This window comes from Suillus fuscotomentosus (assembly GCF_016647785.1).
Source record: "Suillus fuscotomentosus strain FC203 chromosome Unknown F5891scaffold_9, whole genome shotgun sequence".
In the NCBI taxonomy this organism is placed as follows: Eukaryota; Fungi; Basidiomycota; class Agaricomycetes; order Boletales; family Suillaceae; genus Suillus; species Suillus fuscotomentosus.
In genome coordinates, this window is record NW_024539521.1 from 1,036,052 (window position 1) to 1,054,944 (window position 18,893).

An 18,893-nucleotide genomic window follows, 5' to 3' on the forward strand; every position below is an offset into this window, starting at 1 on the left:
GCTAAAACTTCCGAAATTCCAATCAAACACGACTGTTTCGTGGCCCGTTTTACTTTCTGACACAAGTTCCCCAGATTTTGTCCGATGATATGGTCGGAACAGCGGTTGATGCAGATGAGTCTCATAATATCATTAAAGCAGTTAAAGTGGATTTAACGGAACACAAATAGCACCCGGCATATCAACTCACGTGAAGTGGCCCCATGGGCAAGCTAAGGATGCCTTTGACTCGGACGCCGACGCAGGAAATGGAAGTTTGAGCCCAATTCAAAGACGATGATAACACCGATGAATAGAGGTGATATTGTGAATGGGCGCAAGGACGCAAAGCGTGGCGATCACGGACGGTGCATGCTTGCTTCGTATGACTCTTTGGTGAGTGCTAAAGGCGGTCCTTGAGGCTATTTCACAGAGCGGCGAACCATGGAGGTGCTGCGGCTGCATGGCACACTCGTGGGACAGCATCAACACGTGTTGGGTGCAGTGTGTTACTTTGGGGTTAGTAACCCTTGAGTATTTTATGAAAGTTTGGTTTTTGGAAGGTGTTCCGAGTAATGGGTCTGGTTCAATAGAGTCTTGACATCGTAGTAAACGATCTGCAGCTTGATCATCGTATTGATTTTCCGGGTCATCAATGGCGATGCACGTGTACTTGTATCCAAAATTAAATTTGAAATTGGAGTCAACGAAAGTAGCATGCAAAGACACGTTATATGGCCTCGAGGCCCGAACTAGTTGAGGAATGATTGGGGAGCAGAGAGGAGCACAATGGATGGATGAATTGTTGAAGGGCTTGGTTCAAGTGGTGTAGCTGTACGGCGTTGTCAGGCATAAGCCGATAGTTACGACATCAACAATGTAAACCAGTGCATTGTGAGCCAAGTGAATTATAGGCCCTTGGTCTAGTGTTCGCTTCCAACTTTTTTTGTTTTGACCACGACCATCCACGATCCAGGTTGTTGTTTTTTCTTTCTATATTCTAATAAGGCTAACTGAAAGTTTACAGTATCTAATAGTTCTCATTTTTGAGTAAAGGGAGCGCCCAGTCACATCTCCAAACCTCATTGCACAGGGCTCATTATAATTATTGGCAATCGCCGCCGCAAGAAGGGCACGTTGCAATCAAAACTCCTTCGCAAGGTCAGTCAGGGCTCCTCCCCTTTGCCTCATTTCATTACCATAACCTCCAAGAAGATCTAAAACCCTCGACCTCCACCCACTTTGCCTCTTCAAACTCTTGACCTGGGTCCTGATCTTCAACACGCGACCCCGGTCCTCACGACCTCCTCACGCCTCGTTTTATTTCATCTCACTTTTTATACCTATCTTGTGCTTTCTCTTTAGATCTTTACTGCCTGTCTTCTTGCATTCTATCCAGCAAAACGTCGACGGCGGTCTCTATCTATCAACTCACTTAGCAAATCGTGCTCTCAACATCGCATCACCTATATCCTATACTCCATCGCATCTTTGATTATTCTCTCATACCGCAACGCACGACACATTTTTATCCAGCAATCATCAGTCGCTCATCAGCTTGTTAATTAACTGGTGAGTAAATTTCATTGCAGCGTGTTTTTGCTTCGCTGACAATTCCCATTATTTAAATCAGATTTAAATGCAAAAGGTGGTCACCGCTACTACTGCACCCACACACACTTTGTACTTTGCACGCGAATCAGGCTCAAGAAAACCCATTTCAGCTCGAGCACAATCAACGGGTGTACCTGGTTGGTCTTCAAGTCCCCTTGAACATCACAACTCGAACTCAGACTTCACAGCCGAAGTAAGCCATACGCTATCTCTCACTAGACAACCTTCTTACGTCGTCCCGTAGACTTGGAACGTTTCATCTGCACAAGGCTCACCACCGTCTCTTTCATCCTACATCCCACGTTCAGCTTCGATTCAAAAACCTCTAGCAATGCCTGTTCGTACAAACCTCGTAGACATGTCAAAAACCGAAACTTCTGGCCATCCGTCTGAGCGTGTCCCAAACAACGCTCAGCGATGGCGGCTAAATGCTTCGGGACAGCTTGTCGATCCAGACGCATCGCTCGACTGGGACCTTGCCCAAGATATTGCCAGGCTGAAGCTCGGCGTCGTAGGTGACATTGGAGACGATATACAGGGCCGACTGGGGACTTCTCCTCAGTCTAAGCTAGGTGCTGCGAATGTAGCACCATTCAATGATGCAAGTCCGCTGGAAACGGCTTCTGACGTCAGTCTTGACTCCTCCCCCAATACCTCTGATCATCAAATTTCACCGTCCCATTCTCGCGTGTCGTCCACGGATACACTGGAATCTCACGAATCTATCAATTCTTCGGCTAGTCATACCATGCGCGGGCAGCCCCAGCTGAAGATAGCAACGGGGAATGACGGGAAGGAGCGTCCTCATTCCTTCAGCGGTGGACTATCTACTGCTGATTTGCGTCGCCTAAAGCAAGCAGGGGAGGAGCATGTACATTCCGTGGCTGCTCACCCTTGGTCGTCCGCTGCTTATCGGGATCGCGTTGGTGGCGGAGAAAAGCCTTTTTCACCTGAGCAGCCCCAGTACCCATCGCTGACCAACGCATCATTTGGTCGCGGACAACAGCAATATGACTATCGTTCTGCCCAAGGTAATGGGGATTTGCAGGGCGATTATGGCGCTCAGCGCAGCTATTTCCCGCAACCTTCTGCCCCCAGTGCCGCCGCACCACATCACTTTCTCCAAGGACGCCCGGCGAATGGAGTTCAATCTACCTATCGTCAGCCTCAGCGAGGTTACCCTCCACAACCGTTGGTCCCAAGCCCAACGGGACTTGCCTATGGTCCGGCACACGTTCCTCACCTTTCGCTCGGTAACACTCAGCAACTCTATGACATGGTTCTCCCTACCGGAGACAATCATCACCCGGCCGTTACTCGTGTGCAGCAACAACACAACGTGTTCCGTGGTGCTCATCAGCACTCCGCCTCAGACCCTTCCGCTCTGCGAGATGCTGCTACATTAGCGCTCCTCAGCAACCAAGCAGTTTTCGCACAGGCGACTCATGGAATGTATCCCCCCATCCACCCTGGTCTCTACAATCAATTCTACGGCACTCCGGAATCATACCCCTCGGATCTAGCCGTCGCGGCCATGGCCAGCCGTCTGCAAACTCATTTCACTAGTCCGTATGGAGCGTTACCAGCTCAAGGCCTGGGGGTAGACCATTCCAATGCAGGATCTGAGAGTCCTTCGCAAAACACCGGTGGACCGAGTGCTAACAATCGTAAGCTCGGCTTGTACAAGACTGAGTTATGCAGGTCATGGGAAGAGAAAGGCTCATGTCGGTACGGAGCGAAATGCCAGTTTGCGCATGGAGAAGATGAACTTCGGAACGTTGCTCGTCACCCCAAGGTAGGAACTCATCGATGCCTGCGATACTGAGTATTGATATTATTGCATTTCAGTACAAAACGGAAATTTGCAGGGTAAACTTTCTTTTTGGAATTTTATGGAATTTTTTTTCTGATGATGGCAAATAGACATTCTGGGTGTCAGGTGCATGTCCATATGGGAAACGTTGTTGCTTCATCCATACCGAACTGCCGGTCTCGGGCATCGCACCGGGAGCTGAGGGTATTCCTCCACCTTCGGTCACTGCAAGCAATCGTGAGCGTTCGAATAGCGACCCCAACGAATCATCGATATCCCTTCTTCAGCGCATCCAGCGTAAGGGTGATGCAACACCAGTGGACGCATCCCCGCCTTCGGGTAACTTCTTTAATTCTCGACCTCCCACTGGCTCGCTTCGCGTTGACACGTCTGCTCTCAATAATATTACGAAGCAGAACAAGTCAGCATACCCTACCTTTGCCAGCAATGCGTTGATGCTTTCAAGTTCCGAGCAGACACCTATGAAGTCTCCGGTTGTTCCTCTTACAGCGGGTCCTGATTTGGGGCGGCACAACAACGCACGCCTGGATATCGTAGGATACAGCCAGGTGAGTATGACGTGGCTATGTAGAACCTATTTTGATCCAAGAATACTTTTAGCAACGTCTTAACAGAACGAGCGCTACAGTGCCCAACGCCAGACACTCTTTCAATGGAACGGATGTAGATCTAGATTTCTCCTCGCCGTCCACACCTTCTGCTGCAACCCCCACAACGTCTTTTGCACTCTCGCAAGTCGATAGGGTATCAAACAATAATGCTGTTCCACGTGCACACGTTAGATCTGGGAGTGCTGGAAACTGGGGCAATGTTACTCGTAGTAGCAACCTAGCCGGTGTGCCCTCATACCCACAGGCCCTCAGGAGCCGGGGAATCTAGTTCTCCGTGGGCATCAGGTGACCTCACTAGGCTCGGAGAAAACTGGATGTAAATGCATCGGATGTCGTGTTTGAGAACTTCGCCGCTTGGTCGGACGCTTTTATGTGATGTTTGTCTTCATGACTCCCGTAGTGACAGTGGAGTTTACGAGACATTTGCTCATCTTCTACCTTACTTTGTACAAAAAGCTTTTGTATACCTCATCTTACGTCTTGTTTTCATGTGCCCCTTGTCACGCTTCTGATGATGATATGTTTCATGACTATCTCCGTGTGAACGTACACCCCCTCCATCTCCTCTGCTCATCAAATCTGCCTTTGGCTTCTCTTGCAGGACATCGTGATCGTCGATTGGTGAACTCTCATGTCGTCTGGAAGAATTACGTGCTGAGCTAGAAGTCATCTTGCGCATGAACTAGAAGTAACCTTGTCCACCAAATGGCAAAGACAAGCTCGAAGGCATTTACTACACGTTGATGATAAGCCTATCAGCTAACGCCGTTGCGATCAGGCCGCATCATATCAGGCAGGGCAACATAACAATTGCAAAACCTGAACCTTCCAACTCAGAACTTTGTAGTCAATTCAAATTCGCCAAGCTTCCCCTGCAGCTGATACTCTGCAGCACTTTCCCTATGACTTCGTGAAGTCGCCCAGCCGTTACGAAGGTACCTGTTTGTTATCAGGAACTCCTTCTCATCGGAATCATCGCATGGCAGACTCGTCATCATGTTTTTTTAAACTTCTCCCGACCGATTCACGGTGTTCTTGTGATGGTAGTACCGCAGCGTGGTGTCAACGTCTCTTCCTATCTCTTCACGGTCACCCTACGCAGTGTGAAAGTGCGTTGCAATCGATGTCACTGGCTTAAAGCGCTGGCTACTTGCCATCCAAATATTTTAAGAGTGTTACTGGCCCAGATCTGATCAGGGTAATAGTATACGCTTGAAGCCCGGATAGCCTACTAAACTAACATATGATGAGTTTTGTTGCAGAGAAATTGATAAATCTCGTTGTCATTTGATGTGTGCTATGAAGATCCGTTCGACCTCTCAGTGATGTCTAGAAGTCATGCGGCCCCATCCCTATTCGTGTGCTTCCAGCGGGCTCCGTAGCCTATTCTTGACCTTGACATTTTCTGTCAGACGCCAGGCCTGTATCCCGTATACCGATAATTCTCTCATTCTATGATATCTTGGTTGCCACCCCTCGACGATGCCTACCCGGTGCCAGATCCTAGAGATTAATTGTCTTCTTATTGATCTATCTAGGGGACTACTCTACCACCTTACCAGCATGATGACGTGAGGACAGGGTCACAGGACAAACGATATCATTCTATTCTCAATTTGTTGACTTAGTGTTTCAGGCAGCGGATCATACGATATACACGTCTTCCGAGCCGATGCCTCAAAAGGCATGCACAAAATTTGAACGTCTAACTGTGGATAGCTTAGATGCTCCGAGTCGTGATCCAAGTAAACAATGGTCATATCGTCTGACGACCCTGTTCAAAGTCTGATTACTAAAATTGCACAGAAGATCTCCAAAAACAAAAGATCAAACCTTGGTGAACAGGATTTCCACCGACGTGATATCGTAAACCCGGCAGCACAACAATACTGGCACTTGCATCCTAGTCCCAGGCTTATGGAATACCACCGTGACCAACAAGATCAGACCATTTTTGCGACTCGGAGAAAGCTCCCTCGAAGGTTGACGAGATCTTAGAACTCACGCTGAATCTACGTACACCGTCAGGGGCTCACAGGCATTCATGGCGCTCTTAAAAATAAAAAAAATCCGAGGGCCTACGTAAGGGGTCCTCAAACGGATGCGCGAGGATGTTGCACAAAACACGGCCTCGAGGAGCGTGCGTAAATATCGCCTCAGCACATGATAGGCTTCTACAACACCTAGAGCGTTTGAATGCAAACTTGATTAGGTTCTATGATAATTGGGATAGAGAGGTACCAACAAGGGACTAAAATCCTACTGAACACCTAGTTCGGATAGCTCTCTGATAAACCCTTCCATGCGACATGTTGCGTAAGCTAAGTAGTCAAAGTCTGATTCCAATTCTCCTCTTTCCAGGCTGTCTTGCGCTTGTACGATACCCCACACGGTCCACATCCCGTGTGAGGCAGGACTCCAGATACGCACTTGACGTTCCAACTGGAAAACTTCTGCTTCTGAGCGCAACGCCGGAACCGAGGAAGTACATGTGTCAATGGGACGCGAGTGTGCAAGATACGCCCGAAAGAAATTTTGACGTTCTTCCATTGTCGGATACCGGCTTGGATCCAGAAGATGCGGCGTTGACGAATGATAGTTAGCTGTCCACTCGTGGAAGTGATTAGCAATGTCGAAAGCAACTGGATTAGGCGATGCGTATTCAAAATCAACTACGACAATCTACGTCATAAGTTTGGCAAGGTCCTCTGTACCCTAGAATGACTATTGCTCACCTGGTGGTGCTCAGGAGCATCTTGACGAATTGGGCTAGTTAACCTCAGTATGTTGCCATACTGCGTATCATTGTGCGCGAAAACACGTCGACATGCCCCCTCTACCTTCTCAACATGAGAAACCCAGCGTAAGTAACGCATCCAAAGTTCATAAAAGCGGTCGATGTTAAGTGCTTGACGAGTGGCCTCAGATACACACTGGAGACGCAAAATCTCTCGTGCGACTGGCATCCATGCTTTAACATTTTTCTTGACCCCGATCTCCCAACTCTTTCCCTCAAGAGCACTGACGGTGAGTGGACCCTCTACAACACTAACATCCACAGAATGGAGTTCAGCCATGCGTGAAGCTATCCATTGGCTGGTCTTCCTGTCACGAAGGTCTGATGAAACTAGCGTGACAGACTCGAAGTACTCTTCAATACGACCGTTTGTAAATGTACCATATACACGAGGACCAAAATGGCATCGAGATGAGAGAATGTGAAGCATGCGCAGCTCGCGAGAGCGAGAGATGAGAGAACCGGATGATGGACCATAGATGCGCAATAAGAGGGTAGGAACACGAGCAACGGTAGGGCAAGAGACAAAAAAGATGGCATTGGTGAGCGCACCAGAGACCTTGCGGATGGAGAGTAACTCGGGTGTTATCTGCGTCTTGTGCCAACCAGGGACCCGCAAAGCCACCAAAATAGCAAGAAGGTCTCTTGCAAAATCGGCCGACTTGTAAGATCTATATGAAAAGATGGGACGTAAGCTCAAAATGCAATTTGAATAACAAACCCTGCCAAAAGGATAATAAAGAAGCGTGCAGAAAAAAGACAACTAGTATACCTGGCATGTAATTTGGCCTTAACGTTTGTTAAACCATCGACAAACTCAACATCAACAGTGACCTTTGGTTGAGATAAGGACACATTTGAAGATTTCGAGGGACTGAGCACTAAATTGCGCAAAGACGAGGATGACGACACGAGTGGAGAAGGAGAAACGGCGGCGCTGTCTGCAATCATGCCAGTTGTTCACATATAGTGTAGTAGGATTAACTCGTTCGACTGTTTGTCTCGGTCTAGAGAAATGTTAAGTACCGGTAGACGGAGGGAGACTTAACGTTCGGCGGCCACGGCAGCACACGACCATTAATTATCCTCACGGTCGGACCCCGAACTCCGTCGGAGATTAATTACTAACACATTTATTTAATTATGAAAATGAAAATTTACAATACCCCACAAGCATGGGTTGATCATTAGCAGGTGACTTTGCCAACCTTGTTCAGACAATGATGCTTGTTCACTTTGCTCCTTCACAAAAAGTCGGATCAAGTACCAGAATACTTTCATGATTCAACTTGAAGCTTGCAGCAAGGCCGCAAGGCTCCTACCATCCAAGACAACGATTCGAATGTCCTACTAGCTACCCACTTCTAAATCGACTTTCTATCAACAGTCGCCGGGTCACCGGTCACCCTCAATCACCCCTGCAAACAAATCCGCGGGGGCATACCCGGTCCAAGCCCGGATCATGATCACGCTGCACTGTATATCATGCGCAATACCCCTATAATTGCGTCCTGCATCGCGTTTAAATAAAACCAACATCTTGATTTTGCTTTATGTATGCGACCTGGTTTCTAGGATCGTATATGGCGAGAAAAATCATGGATTTGCCGAGGAATAAAATGTATGTATCTGAAATCTTCGTATTGTTTTCTCGCCTGCCCGCTCAATTCGGTCACCGCTTAGTTCCCTGAGGAAGGCCCTGGAGGCTGTGAGCATTAATGCTCTTGCATTAATCAACTTTCAAGGTTGGTTGGTTGTGCTTTATTTGTTGAAGCAAGAGGCGTCTGATTCCTTTAGTGAACAAGTCATGTATGCCATCATTCCGCGGGTTAATACTGCCGAGGAAGTGTTTCATTACTCAGCTCATCGACATGTAATCAAATCAACTAACACTATATCACTGCATCGGCAACGGTCTGAAACGCACCACCGCTATTCCCCTTTCACATCAAGAGATGACCCTGGATTGTTTGAGCGAGTAAGGCCCATTTGTTCTAGGAGCTAACGTTCGTATCAATATTCTATCGATTAGGCTCTGGCCATATGAGTCTGGTAGGCAATTTGAAACACCGTTTTGGAAGTCTATGGATTATGCCCTAACATATCTTGTATCGTAAGTATTGTCGAGGTCCGCTAATTAGGGCTCGTAACCCTGTGGCCGCGGGTTTACGCGCAGCCAACGTATCACAGTTAGACGCTGCTTAATCTTCGGTAGCAAGCCACGAGGACACTGGTGTCTTCTGTGCGACCACTATATCTCGTCTATATCTTGTTGTAGACGAGGGAAGTTGCCGGCATAATCGTTCAGGTCTGGACGTTTTGTCTATTCCATTTCCAAGCTGTACGGTGTTCCCGCCTGAATTCTTTTTTCAGATCAAGTGCTGCCCGTGTCAGCACATCTAAACCACTTTAACCAACATGGAGGAATAGTAAATCGTGCATGCTGCATGCTCATTTGTTGAACGGTGTGCTTTGTATCAAAGGGTTATGAAGACGTTACCCCAAACCTGACTTCGACTACGTATGGGCCTATCTACAACATGATAGTTTTGCATGCTCAAATACATGCTTCTGATCTACTACGTGAGGCCATCAGAAATGTGTAAATCCCTGGTAAAGCCGCTAGATGTGGTTGTGAATATTTGTCCCACTGACTCCTGGCTAGCATCGGGCCTTACGCACATGTGCAAGAAATATTGTGTTACATCAAACGTTTTAATTCGTCCGAACGCTCGTCTAGCAAGTTTATCTATGTACAATAAGAATAAGGATTTTGATCCTCTAAACTTCATTAGGCGGTGAATCGACACATGACTCTTGGTGTGAAGCTTTTTCCTGGATAGCGTCGTGATGGTTCGTAGTTTCTACCGAAAAGCATTTCATAAACAGCGAGATCTAATTATGCAGATTGGTGAAGCCATATCATCACTTAGAAGGGATCACATACCACCAAGGCCAGACCTAGCAGAGGAGCAGAGACGATCCAGATGCTCTATGATATCATTAATTGAGAATGAGTAGGGCGGCATGACCTTGAAACTCACCTGAATGGCTAGAGCCACAGCACCCAAGACCTCATTTCTCAACGAGAGCGGCTCGATAAGACTCAGTAACCTCCAATTGATGGAGGATGATCCCTGAATTTGGTAACCGATAGGTAAACCGTGAGATAGCTGTTTATCAAAGACTATCCCAGCAACCGCCTTGCAGACGATTTAAGTTAATGTCGCATAAACGAGGCGGATGGACTTACTAGGCCAATGGTAGCTCCTGTAAACCTTACCAGAAAGAATGCACTAGTCCCTGTAGCGAGCTCAGAAGGATGCAATGCCTTCACAAAGACCTGATAAGGGGCGTGGAAAAGGAACCCGATTCCAATACCGGCGATAAGGGGGAAAGAAATTTGCTCGAAGTGCGAGGAGGCATCCTTGAGTGTTATCAAGAGACCTGTTACACAACTTCAGTGACTGCCCTCAGTATATGTATGTTCGACCTCACTGAAACCTAATGTAGATATCAGCAATCCACCGACGATCGTCCATTTTTGTCCCTTGGTGTCGTTTTTACGCTTCTGGCAGAATCCAATAAACCAAGCGGCTGGCATCGAAGCCAATGATGATCCGAGTGAATATGGCAGCATCTGTACACCAGCTTGCAGTGGGGTCATACCATTCACAGCCTATGAAAATCATGAAATCAGAATCAGATCCACTAACAAGGCACGGGACGACCTTACTTGGAAGTAGAGGGCAAGGTAAAATGTGCCTGAGGTGAATGCGAAGTTGTGAAGGAATGTGACAGTCAGAATGATCACTAGATGATTCATATGAGATCTCAAAAATCCTTCCACGCGAAGCAAGCTTCTTACCAACAGTGAGACTTTTGAATACGGCAGGCGGGAACAATGCCTCGCGTGTGGTGCGCACTTCATAGAAGCCACCACAGGCTAGTATCACAGGGCCTAGAGTGACCAGCAGGAGTGTTGATGGTGATGTCCCTGCATGATGGTGAGCAAAGTGTTTGTACTGAATATCGATAGGACCTACATCCACTACTCATAGCGAAGCTGAAACCAATAACCAAACAGCTGGTACCCAGCATAAAGAGAAGACTGATGATATGATGAGCATAGCACAAGAAAGCAAAATTATATCGTACAGTCCGATAAAATCAAACCTTTCGGTGAAATTTTTCCATGACGCATGCTTAGCGTGTCCGAGCGTAACATTTCGCAATGACACTGACAGCAGCAAGAATGCGAAAAGGCATACAGGCAAATTCATGTAAACTAGTAACCCGGAGTTTGAGATTGAAACATAGCAAGGGGATGAATGACATACAAGCCCATCTCCAATTGATTGTCGTGGAGAAGCCAGCTGCGGAGGTGAAATGAGATTTAGATCTAAGATTCGTTGGAGCACTTACTGCTGAATAATCCTCCGAGTATTGGTCCCGCAACTGCAGAACAGCTCCAAGTAATACTAAGAGCCTGAGACCACTTTGCTCTATTTTCTGGTTCGACAATTTCTGATGTGATAACCCAGACGGAACTGACGATACCACCGCCACCGAGACCAGCCAATCCGCGGAAAATGATCAGGAGTGTAATATTCTAGAGAGATAAAGATCAGGATATCAAATTCAGAATAATCCGGAGTCAAACAACCTTTGCAGCCCCGCACAGCAAGGATCCGAGGGCGAAAATCATCATACTAACATACAAAACGTTCTAGTAATATAGCGAGTAAATCCACTCAGCCTCCTCCAAGTTTGAAAAAGAACACACCTTTCTTCCTACCAAATCGGATAGTCTTCCATACAGGGGTTGGCCAGCTGTTTGGGTCAGCATATACGCAACCCCAACCCAGGTGTATTGACTCTGGGAGGCCCCGAGTTCGCTGACTATTGTCGGTAGAGATGTTGACACAATAGTCTGTATGTTGGCTTAATGCCTAGCACTCAAATTTGAAAAGGGGATACGCACAGAATCTGTGGTGGCAAGAAAAAGTGTCATTGCGGCCCTGAGGTTCGATCACATACTGATAAGCGAACAGCAATTCGAGCAGCGTGAAATATTACCCGATGTGTACGAAAAGCAGTCGGGACACCGAATGTTTCGGGGCTTTCTGGATCTCGTCACGAGAATCGAGAGAGGCACAATCGCTGGCGTGTGCTTTGTCCGATGATGCAGACGCATCATCCGAACATGACGAGCATGAAGGAAGATGAGTTGGCATAGGATTTGCTGCATTGTCTAAAGACATTTCAAGGAACTTGCAATAAGAGAGAGCACAGTAAGAAAGGCTGCTCGAGGTTTAACGTTCTCCTCGTCTTCGTTGCCATTTTATACAAGGACCCTTTGGTTTGGTGGTGGCTTCGATGAGATCTGGCATAACTAGATTTCGAAAAAGAGCTTCTTTGGCTTTGGAACTATCCTCTTGTGACCCTTTGACTTGCGGTCCGCAGACAGCGGTGAATGTGCGCTGGCATTAGGCTTTACCAATGATGATATTAAATTCGACCGCATTGTGAAGCCTTTGTGGTAAGAGTCCAGCCCGCAACAAAGAAGAGAAGGGGCCTTTGACAGCATGCATTACTGCAGTCGATAGGGTTGAATTTGGTAAAAGATGAGCATTGCCCAGTGTGGGGGAGTCAGTCAAGCACGCTCAAGCTACCTCGTTGCGCATGCCTTGATGGCATCTAAACTTCGGACACAGAACTCTCTTGAAGAAGATCAAGTTGAGATCGCCGCGCACTAGGTTAATTCTTTTCAGTTTCGAAGTTCCAGCAAGGGACAGAAGAGACGGATCGAGAAGTTACTATTAAGTACTAACATTAACTTGAACTGAATGCTCGATCAATGTTGAATGTTGGCACCGCGGCACCTGCCTATACAGCCACAAACACGTTTAAACAGAATTACTATTAGGTACAATTACGGCCTCCATGCAGTTTCAGGGCAAACACTAAGTTACTGTCTTTTAAGTTCACAGGGCTTGTTCCACGCAAACATCGTATGGTAGTTGCAGGGGAAATTATCCCATTAAAGTGTGTAGTTCACTATGCTTCTATGGATCTTCTCTAAGCCGTAGCCCTCCTCCTGTGCTCACCCTCCGCGTTCTCCGATAGCCCACTGCTTTTTGCCGTATCCCCGGCATCCAGTCCGTCTGCTGATTGATTGAATTGAGAAGCGACAGGTAGTAGATAACGGAACGTCGTCAGGACGGACCAAAATATGGATAAATCAAGACCCAGTAAGCCTTCGTATCCTGTTCCATGTGCGAGACACCCAGCCACCCACGGAAGCCGGTGACGGATGAGAAAATGAAGTCGTACCATTGTTATCACCCATTAAACTGGTATCCTTCGCATCTGGTATGCTTGACTGAGCACTAGTCGAGGCGCCGGTGGGCGGAACTGGATCATGTCTTGGACTGTTACTCCGGCCCTCAACGTCGTCCGCATATTGCTCCAAAATCTCTCCGTTGTCGTTTCGTTAAAGATCTATAGAAAGTGGGTTACGTAGGCGCTGACGAACATCAATTTCGCTTACCTTGGAAGCTGCACGGAGAAAGAAATAAAAAGATCCCCCTTATCACCACCAAAAACTGACGGGACACCATGGCTTCTTAGGACCATCTCCTCGCCATGTTGAGTACCATTGGGTACACGAACGTCCACATTTCCATCCAATGTCGGCACACGAACACGGCCGCCCAAGAGTGCAGTATGCAAAGGTATGCGCACTTCGTGGTGAAGGTTTGCACCTTGTCTGCGAAAAACTTTGGATGGAGCGACATTGACCCTGACAAGCAAGTCCCCATGGCCGCCCTTGCCTGATAATGGCGCATCGCCTGCGTTCGGGATGCGGATGGTCATTCCGTCTTCCACCCCTGTGCAATATATTAGTTACCGGAACGAAAACGATGTTCAACTCCTGACCTGGTGGGATATCTACCTTAATACTTTTTTTCGTTCGCACATAACCCTGACCACCACAATCAACGCATTGACTTCCGCGGGGAATGGTAGAACCAGAGCCAAGGCATGTCCCACAAGTACTTGCCATCTGGAATCCACTATCTATCACAAAAGTCTTGGTACCAGTACCATTGCATGACCCGCAAGGTACACGCTTGGCACCATGTCTCAGGCCTGTACCGGCACATGTCGAACATGTTGACAAAGCGTTGACGTTTACACTTAAAGTCGTTCCTTTGCAGGCGTCCAAAAACGAGACGTTGATGCGTGTCTCAATGTCTGCTCCTCTTGCACTTTGGCTGAACCCGGAGCGCGCTCGACCCCCGAAGGAACCACCGAACAACTGGGAGAATAAATCGCCTTGACCTGAGCTTCCGCCAAATGCCTCGCTGAAGTCTCTAAAACCACCAAATCCGCTTGCACCTCCTGCAAACGGATTTCGAGCAAAGGCATTAGGGTCAAAGCCTGGTTGCTGGGATGCAGCGCCATATTGGTCGTATGCAGCCTTCTTTTTCTCGTCTTTCAAAATCTTGCATTACAATGTAAGACACAGCACGTATAGATCAATGAAAATGTGGTAAATGACGTACGTCGTATGCTTCTTGTATCTCCACAAACTTTTCCTGCGCTCCTTTATCAGGATTTGTGTCCGGGTGATACTTTCGGGCGAGCTGTAGAGTTTGGTAATTAGGGCGACAAGCATCAATTAATTAGTTCCGATGCGCACAGCAAAATACGTTTTCTTGATTTCCGCCGGAGATGCGTCTTTCTTAACACCTAAAACTTGATAAGGGTCCTTTGGGGGAGCAGGCAGCGATGCAGAGGCATGAAAGGCGCGCTAAAAGATAACAGTCAGTATGACGTGACAACTGTAAAACAGACCTTATGGCAAAATTGTGACAAACCCTCTGGCCTCGTGTGCTGTGGCCATTGCGGCCAGCTCGATAAGTTGAGAACGTCCGGGTGTTCGGCCTAGTTTGTTGTCGAGCACAACCATAAAAAGAAATGAACGACGAAGCTGCAAGTGACCGCAAGTGAGGGATCATTTACAATTGTGCCTTTTGACCCAAATAGCAGCGAAGCAATAGAGGTAAGTTGGAGAGAACATAATATTGTATTTGCGCCCAATAGAAACGTGACGAATTTTGAATGTACAATTATTTGCCCTGCTGACTAATAAGCTCATTCTGTACCATGACCATTGACTCCTGTGTAGGTCCAAGTACTGAGCGAGGACAATTGAATAGAGCTTCACACAGTTATATGATTTGAATGTCTTCTGAGCCAAAGATCGTATCCATATTTGATTTTTCTAGTCTTTCTCCGGATCATCGAAGTAATCAAGGGTCAGATTCATGACGCCAGCACGTTGAGAGAAGCGCGGCAAGGACAAGCGTACCGAATCAGTATGTGTACATGGGTAGCTAGATAATAGCTATTCCTGCTTGGAGCTAGAATCCCTATCGAGTAGCTTAGCAGTCCGATTCACGATTTATAGGCCCACCATGTAAGATAGCTGTCCATGGTCTCACAACCTGTTGATCAAATTACAGAAGCACACGTAAATCGCTTGCAAGGAAGGTCATTTCCAACAGTGCTCGGTTCCTCTTTCAAATCTACCGTTCAAGCTTAGACCATCTAATGATCTGGGCTCCCCTGGATGTATTACCGCTGTTTAGTATTAGCATTCGACTGGAAGCAATGACGCGGATGATACGGACCGTGGTTAAGGAAGGTAATAACGCTGATAATTTTTGATCAGGCGAAATTGGGTAACGCGTCTGTTTGGGCTGTTCGGGAGCGCCACCAACTTTTTCCATAGGATACTAAGATCTCATCGCCCTTTTGTATTGGATCTTTGGAACTCCAAATGCTCATCCGTAGTTCGCCTTGCGACGCACGGCTCTCCACAAAAACAGCATTGGGTTTGCTTCGAATACCACGGTAATCGTTGACAAACCTAGCCTCATTGCCCATAATACTGGCATCCACGCCTACATTATCCCCATCCGCTGACCGAAAAAGTGAAAGATCGTAGTCGGAGTCAGCTCTATCCTGGCAATGCACTTCTCCAATATAGTCAATGATATGTGACCTAGGAAGGATCTTTCGAACAGCAAAAAGGCCGTTCTGTCCTCGTGCAGGGTGAGAAGGTTCTGTGATATACCTCACGCGAACTAGAGATGTCGAAGGACCTGAAATCGGTGTTTTCTGGGGGGCGGGATTAGTGCCACTGATAAGAAAAGAGCGCACGGGGCCCGGCACAGAAGGATGATAACGAGGGGCGTTGATATACTGAATATGAGAGGGCCACGATGGAGGCTGGCGCCGAGAGCTGGAAGACATGAATATTTTGTTGGCGGAGATTGTCGAATATTAAGCACGTCAAGCTTCGTGTCTTGCACTATCAGGTCTTGCAGACGAAATATAGAAATATTATAGTCTTATTCCTGTATTGTGGGTTGGCGTCTAAGGAAAACAACACCGTGGGTAAACACGAAAGACCTGCACCAAACACCGTTTCACCAGCCTTCGTCCAAGGGCTTTCAATCATCCATTGAACTGCTGATTTCATTCTCATTCCATGGTGCGACCTCCAACGAAATCTGTAGCACGCATCTATCGAGATGTCAACGCCAATTTCGGTCCTGCATGGCATGAATATGGTCAAAGACTTCAAGTTACTTGGACTTGGTAATGTACTGACGATCTCCGCTTCAGATAATCTTCAAGTGCAGTGGGGAACGCAGGATCACTACGAGATAGTGCGCAAAGTTGGCAGAGGGAAATATTCAGAAGTAAGATGGTCGTCCTTGGATCGACGTGGAAAGCCTGTTTGATCACCCCATATAGGTTTTTGAAGGTGTCAATGTAGTTAATGATGAGAAGTGCATCATCAAAGTGCTCAAGCCCGTGAAAAAGAAGAAAATTAAGAGAGAGATCAAGATCCTGCAAAACCTTGCAGGTGGTCCTAACGTCGTGGCCCTCCTCGATGTCGTCCGAGATCCTGCTTCGAAAATCCCCAGCCTAATAACGGAATACGTTGACAACGTTGATTTCAAGGTTTTATATCCTCGTTTCACTGATTACGATGTCCGCTTTTATATGTTCGAGCTTCTCAAGGTATGTGTAAATTGATCTCTGGTAAATTTTTCTACCATAGTCTTTTAGGCATTGGACTTCTGCCACTCAAGAGGAATAATGCACAGGGATGTCAAACCCCATAATGTCATGATTGATCATGAACAGCGCAAAGTATGCATACTTATCAACCTGCGTAATGGACTGAGCTGGACTTCATAGTACAGCTGCGGCTGATAGACTGGGGCTTGGCTGAATTCTACCATCCGAAGGTTGAATACAATGTCCGTGTGGCTTCGCGTTACTTCAAAGGACCGGAGCTATTGGTGGACTTTCAAGAGTATGACTACAGCTTGGATATGTGGAGTTATGGTTGCATGTTTGCATCTATGGTATGACCTTCAGTCTCCTAGGGATTATGATTCGGCCTGACAAAATATGATACAAGATTTTCCGCAAAGAACCGTTTTTCCATGGTCACGACAACTACGACCAACTGGTCAAAATAGCGAAAGTTCTTGGCACGGACGAGCTCTATGCATATATCGACAAGTATGGCATACGACTGGATCCCCAGTACGACGAACTCCTTGGAAGGTAAGCTTTTCAAATGTGACCACCGATCATGTAGTAACTTGCCGTTAGGTACCCTCGGAAGCCTTGGACTCGGTTCATCACATCCGAAAACCAGCGTTATATATCGAATGAAGCGATCGACTTCTTGGATAAGCTACTGCGGTATGATCACCAAGAGAGATTGACTGCTCGCGAAGCCCAAGCACATCCTTATTTCGGTCTGTGAAACCTTTGCTCGGTTGCTTGTTAATATTCATGTACCTCGCTTATAGAACCCGTCCGCAACCCCGTGTCTGGCACTTCTGCTGACGGTGAAAGCGAGGACTCGGGAACATCATCGGCCTGATTTATAATCCACTTCTTTTCATCTCTGACTGCGAAAGTTTTGTATTACTTCCTTTGCATATGATCCTGTCCCTTTCCAACCCGATAAGCGCGTCCGCTGGTGCAAACAAACTGTGTGTCTTCAAGAAATATTCAGCTTTGCTGAAATCAAGCCATTCCCAACATTATCTACTACGTCTTGACATGTGACAGGTTCGCTCCACTTTCTCGATCATTTACGAGTATGGTAATCGGTCCTCTTCAGGCGCTCCATAGTGCCCATCACCCCTTAGCTCCATGATCGACGGTCGCGGCTTTGACGGGATCTGTGTCATTTTATCAGTATATCTTGTACTTCATTTGTCGCTGGCGACATTAGAGGACGTTCTGCCATGGAACAACACGTGCGTAGCGGAGCAAGGGTCAATCATTGGGAATGGAGATCTATGAGTGAATTAGACAAGTCCGCATTCCGACGTACGTCAAAAACGAATGTAGTTTTGATCTCAAGAATCACTTTAGGTTAAGATTTACATCGAGATGCCAGTACAGCCGCGGGATCGGTGACCGTCGCTAATCTGAGTGGTAATATCGTCCTGCATATGCTTCAAAGCTTGCTATTATCTGGTGGCGTGATAATGCATCTGAAGCATAAGGTGAAGTCGGTCCAGACTTTGTCAGGTTCGAGCCCCTCTGACCGAGTTCAACTAATGATCACATTCACTTGGCGCATCAGTACACTGCTGTTTTAACCTCCTATGCTCTGGACCTGGTTACGTGACCGGATGAAGTGCGCCTCTCAGTATCTTATGAGGGTGACATCTAGCTGATATCAGAAGCTCTCCGAATATTGACTGCCTGTTAAGGTTGAGCACTGGACAAATCCTGCCCCTAGCAGTGCAAGTTCCCTAGCGGTGCGAGCATTAATGGTAAGGCGCGAGGTAAATTGACTGCTCGCTACAGTAATGGCATTTGACACGATTGATCTGCAACCCTTTCACTTCAGGGGAGTGCACTGCGCCAATCAGCAATTAATCTTCTGTGCAGTACCGTTTCCAGCGTTGTTTACACTACTGCTACCGCGTTCGGTACCTAC

At 47.1% G+C, this 18,893-nt stretch overlaps 6 protein-coding genes across 6 annotated transcripts; 2 read left to right on the forward strand and 4 right to left on the reverse strand.

The window, feature by feature from the left end:
* The first annotated feature begins 1,430 nt into the window (after positions 1–1,430).
* Positions 1,431–4,392, forward strand: F5891DRAFT_759832 (uncharacterized protein). Its single transcript, XM_041373155.1, has 6 exons — positions 1,431–1,551; positions 1,613–1,786; positions 1,838–3,388; positions 3,442–3,462; positions 3,517–3,975; positions 4,028–4,392. Exons 2-6 carry the CDS (start codon positions 1,619–1,621, stop codon positions 4,304–4,306), a joined length of 2,478 nt encoding a protein of 825 aa, XP_041230404.1. The 5' UTR covers positions 1,431–1,551; positions 1,613–1,618; the 3' UTR covers positions 4,307–4,392.
* Positions 4,393–6,229: 1,837 nt separating this feature from the next.
* Positions 6,230–7,879, reverse strand: F5891DRAFT_1012975 (choline kinase cytoplasm). Its single transcript, XM_041360768.1, has 3 exons — positions 7,608–7,879; positions 6,774–7,506; positions 6,230–6,720 (listed from the first exon to the last, which is right to left on the reverse strand). Exons 1-3 carry the CDS (start codon positions 7,784–7,786, stop codon positions 6,298–6,300), a joined length of 1,335 nt encoding a protein of 444 aa, XP_041230405.1. The 5' UTR covers positions 7,787–7,879; the 3' UTR covers positions 6,230–6,297.
* Positions 7,880–9,533: 1,654 nt separating this feature from the next.
* Positions 9,534–11,858, reverse strand: F5891DRAFT_1140468 (major facilitator superfamily domain-containing protein). The gene is made up of 14 exons (XM_041364889.1): positions 11,820–11,858; positions 11,622–11,768; positions 11,502–11,564; positions 11,261–11,447; positions 11,176–11,211; positions 10,994–11,123; positions 10,882–10,946; positions 10,704–10,832; positions 10,572–10,648; positions 10,334–10,514; positions 10,089–10,282; positions 9,880–10,038; positions 9,783–9,827; positions 9,534–9,730 (listed from the first exon to the last, which is right to left on the reverse strand). The coding sequence occupies exons 1-14, from the start codon at positions 11,847–11,849 to the stop codon at positions 9,617–9,619; spliced, it is 1,557 nt and encodes a 518-aa protein (XP_041230406.1). The 5' UTR covers positions 11,850–11,858; the 3' UTR covers positions 9,534–9,616.
* A 1,221-nt stretch (positions 11,859–13,079) lies between these two features.
* On the reverse strand, positions 13,080–14,922 carry F5891DRAFT_1162534 (uncharacterized protein; the record flags this gene model as incomplete). The annotated part of the gene is made up of 6 exons (XM_041365295.1): positions 14,722–14,922; positions 14,544–14,654; positions 14,407–14,487; positions 13,778–14,345; positions 13,403–13,728; positions 13,080–13,313 (listed from the first exon to the last, which is right to left on the reverse strand). The coding sequence occupies exons 1-6, from the start codon at positions 14,860–14,862 to the stop codon at positions 13,080–13,082; spliced, it is 1,461 nt and encodes a 486-aa protein (XP_041230407.1). The 5' UTR covers positions 14,863–14,922.
* Positions 14,923–15,574: 652 nt separating this feature from the next.
* Positions 15,575–16,162, reverse strand: F5891DRAFT_1126582 (SET domain protein; the record flags this gene model as incomplete). Its single annotated transcript, XM_041364101.1, has 1 exon — positions 15,575–16,162. The coding sequence occupies one exon, from the start codon at positions 16,160–16,162 to the stop codon at positions 15,575–15,577; it is 588 nt and encodes a 195-aa protein (XP_041230408.1).
* A 238-nt stretch (positions 16,163–16,400) lies between these two features.
* F5891DRAFT_945237 (Pkinase-domain-containing protein) lies at positions 16,401–17,819 on the forward strand (the record flags this gene model as incomplete). The annotated part of the gene is made up of 8 exons (XM_041374611.1): positions 16,401–16,482; positions 16,538–16,614; positions 16,670–16,939; positions 16,988–17,071; positions 17,125–17,289; positions 17,346–17,494; positions 17,543–17,691; positions 17,746–17,819. The coding sequence occupies 8 exons, from the start codon at positions 16,401–16,403 to the stop codon at positions 17,817–17,819; spliced, it is 1,050 nt and encodes a 349-aa protein (XP_041230409.1).
* Between the last annotated feature and the right edge of the window lie 1,074 nt (positions 17,820–18,893).

What these genes read in the sequence shown, in the direction of transcription:
- F5891DRAFT_1012975 (XM_041360768.1), bottom strand. Translation starts at nt 7,786, where the DNA reads ATGATTGCAGACAGCGCCGCCGTTTCTCCTTCTCCACTCGTGTCGTCA. An exon ending in AAGGCCAAATTACATGCCAG is followed by an intron (nt 7,507 to 7,607) that starts GTATACTAGTTG and finishes CTTTTCATATAG; the next exon opens with ATCTTACAAGTCGGCCGATT. An exon ending in ATGCTCCTGAGCACCACCAG is followed by an intron (nt 6,721 to 6,773) that starts GTGAGCAATAGT and finishes CTTATGACGTAG; the next exon opens with ATTGTCGTAGTTGATTTTGA.
- F5891DRAFT_759832 (XM_041373155.1), top strand. Translation starts at nt 1,619, where the DNA reads ATGCAAAAGGTGGTCACCGCTACTACTGCACCCACACACACTTTGTAC. An exon ending in ACAAAACGGAAATTTGCAGG is followed by an intron (nt 3,463 to 3,516) that starts GTAAACTTTCTT and finishes GATGGCAAATAG; the next exon opens with ACATTCTGGGTGTCAGGTGC. An exon ending in ATATCGTAGGATACAGCCAG is followed by an intron (nt 3,976 to 4,027) that starts GTGAGTATGACG and finishes GAATACTTTTAG; the next exon opens with CAACGTCTTAACAGAACGAG.
- F5891DRAFT_1140468 (XM_041364889.1), bottom strand. Translation starts at nt 11,849, where the DNA reads ATGACACTTTTTCTTGCCACCACAGATTCT. An exon ending in AATCAATTGGAGATGGGCTT is followed by an intron (nt 11,124 to 11,175) that starts GTATGTCATTCA and finishes CCGGGTTACTAG; the next exon opens with TTTACATGAATTTGCCTGTA. An exon ending in ATTCAAAAGTCTCACTGTTG is followed by an intron (nt 10,649 to 10,703) that starts GTAAGAAGCTTG and finishes TGAATCATCTAG; the next exon opens with TGATCATTCTGACTGTCACA.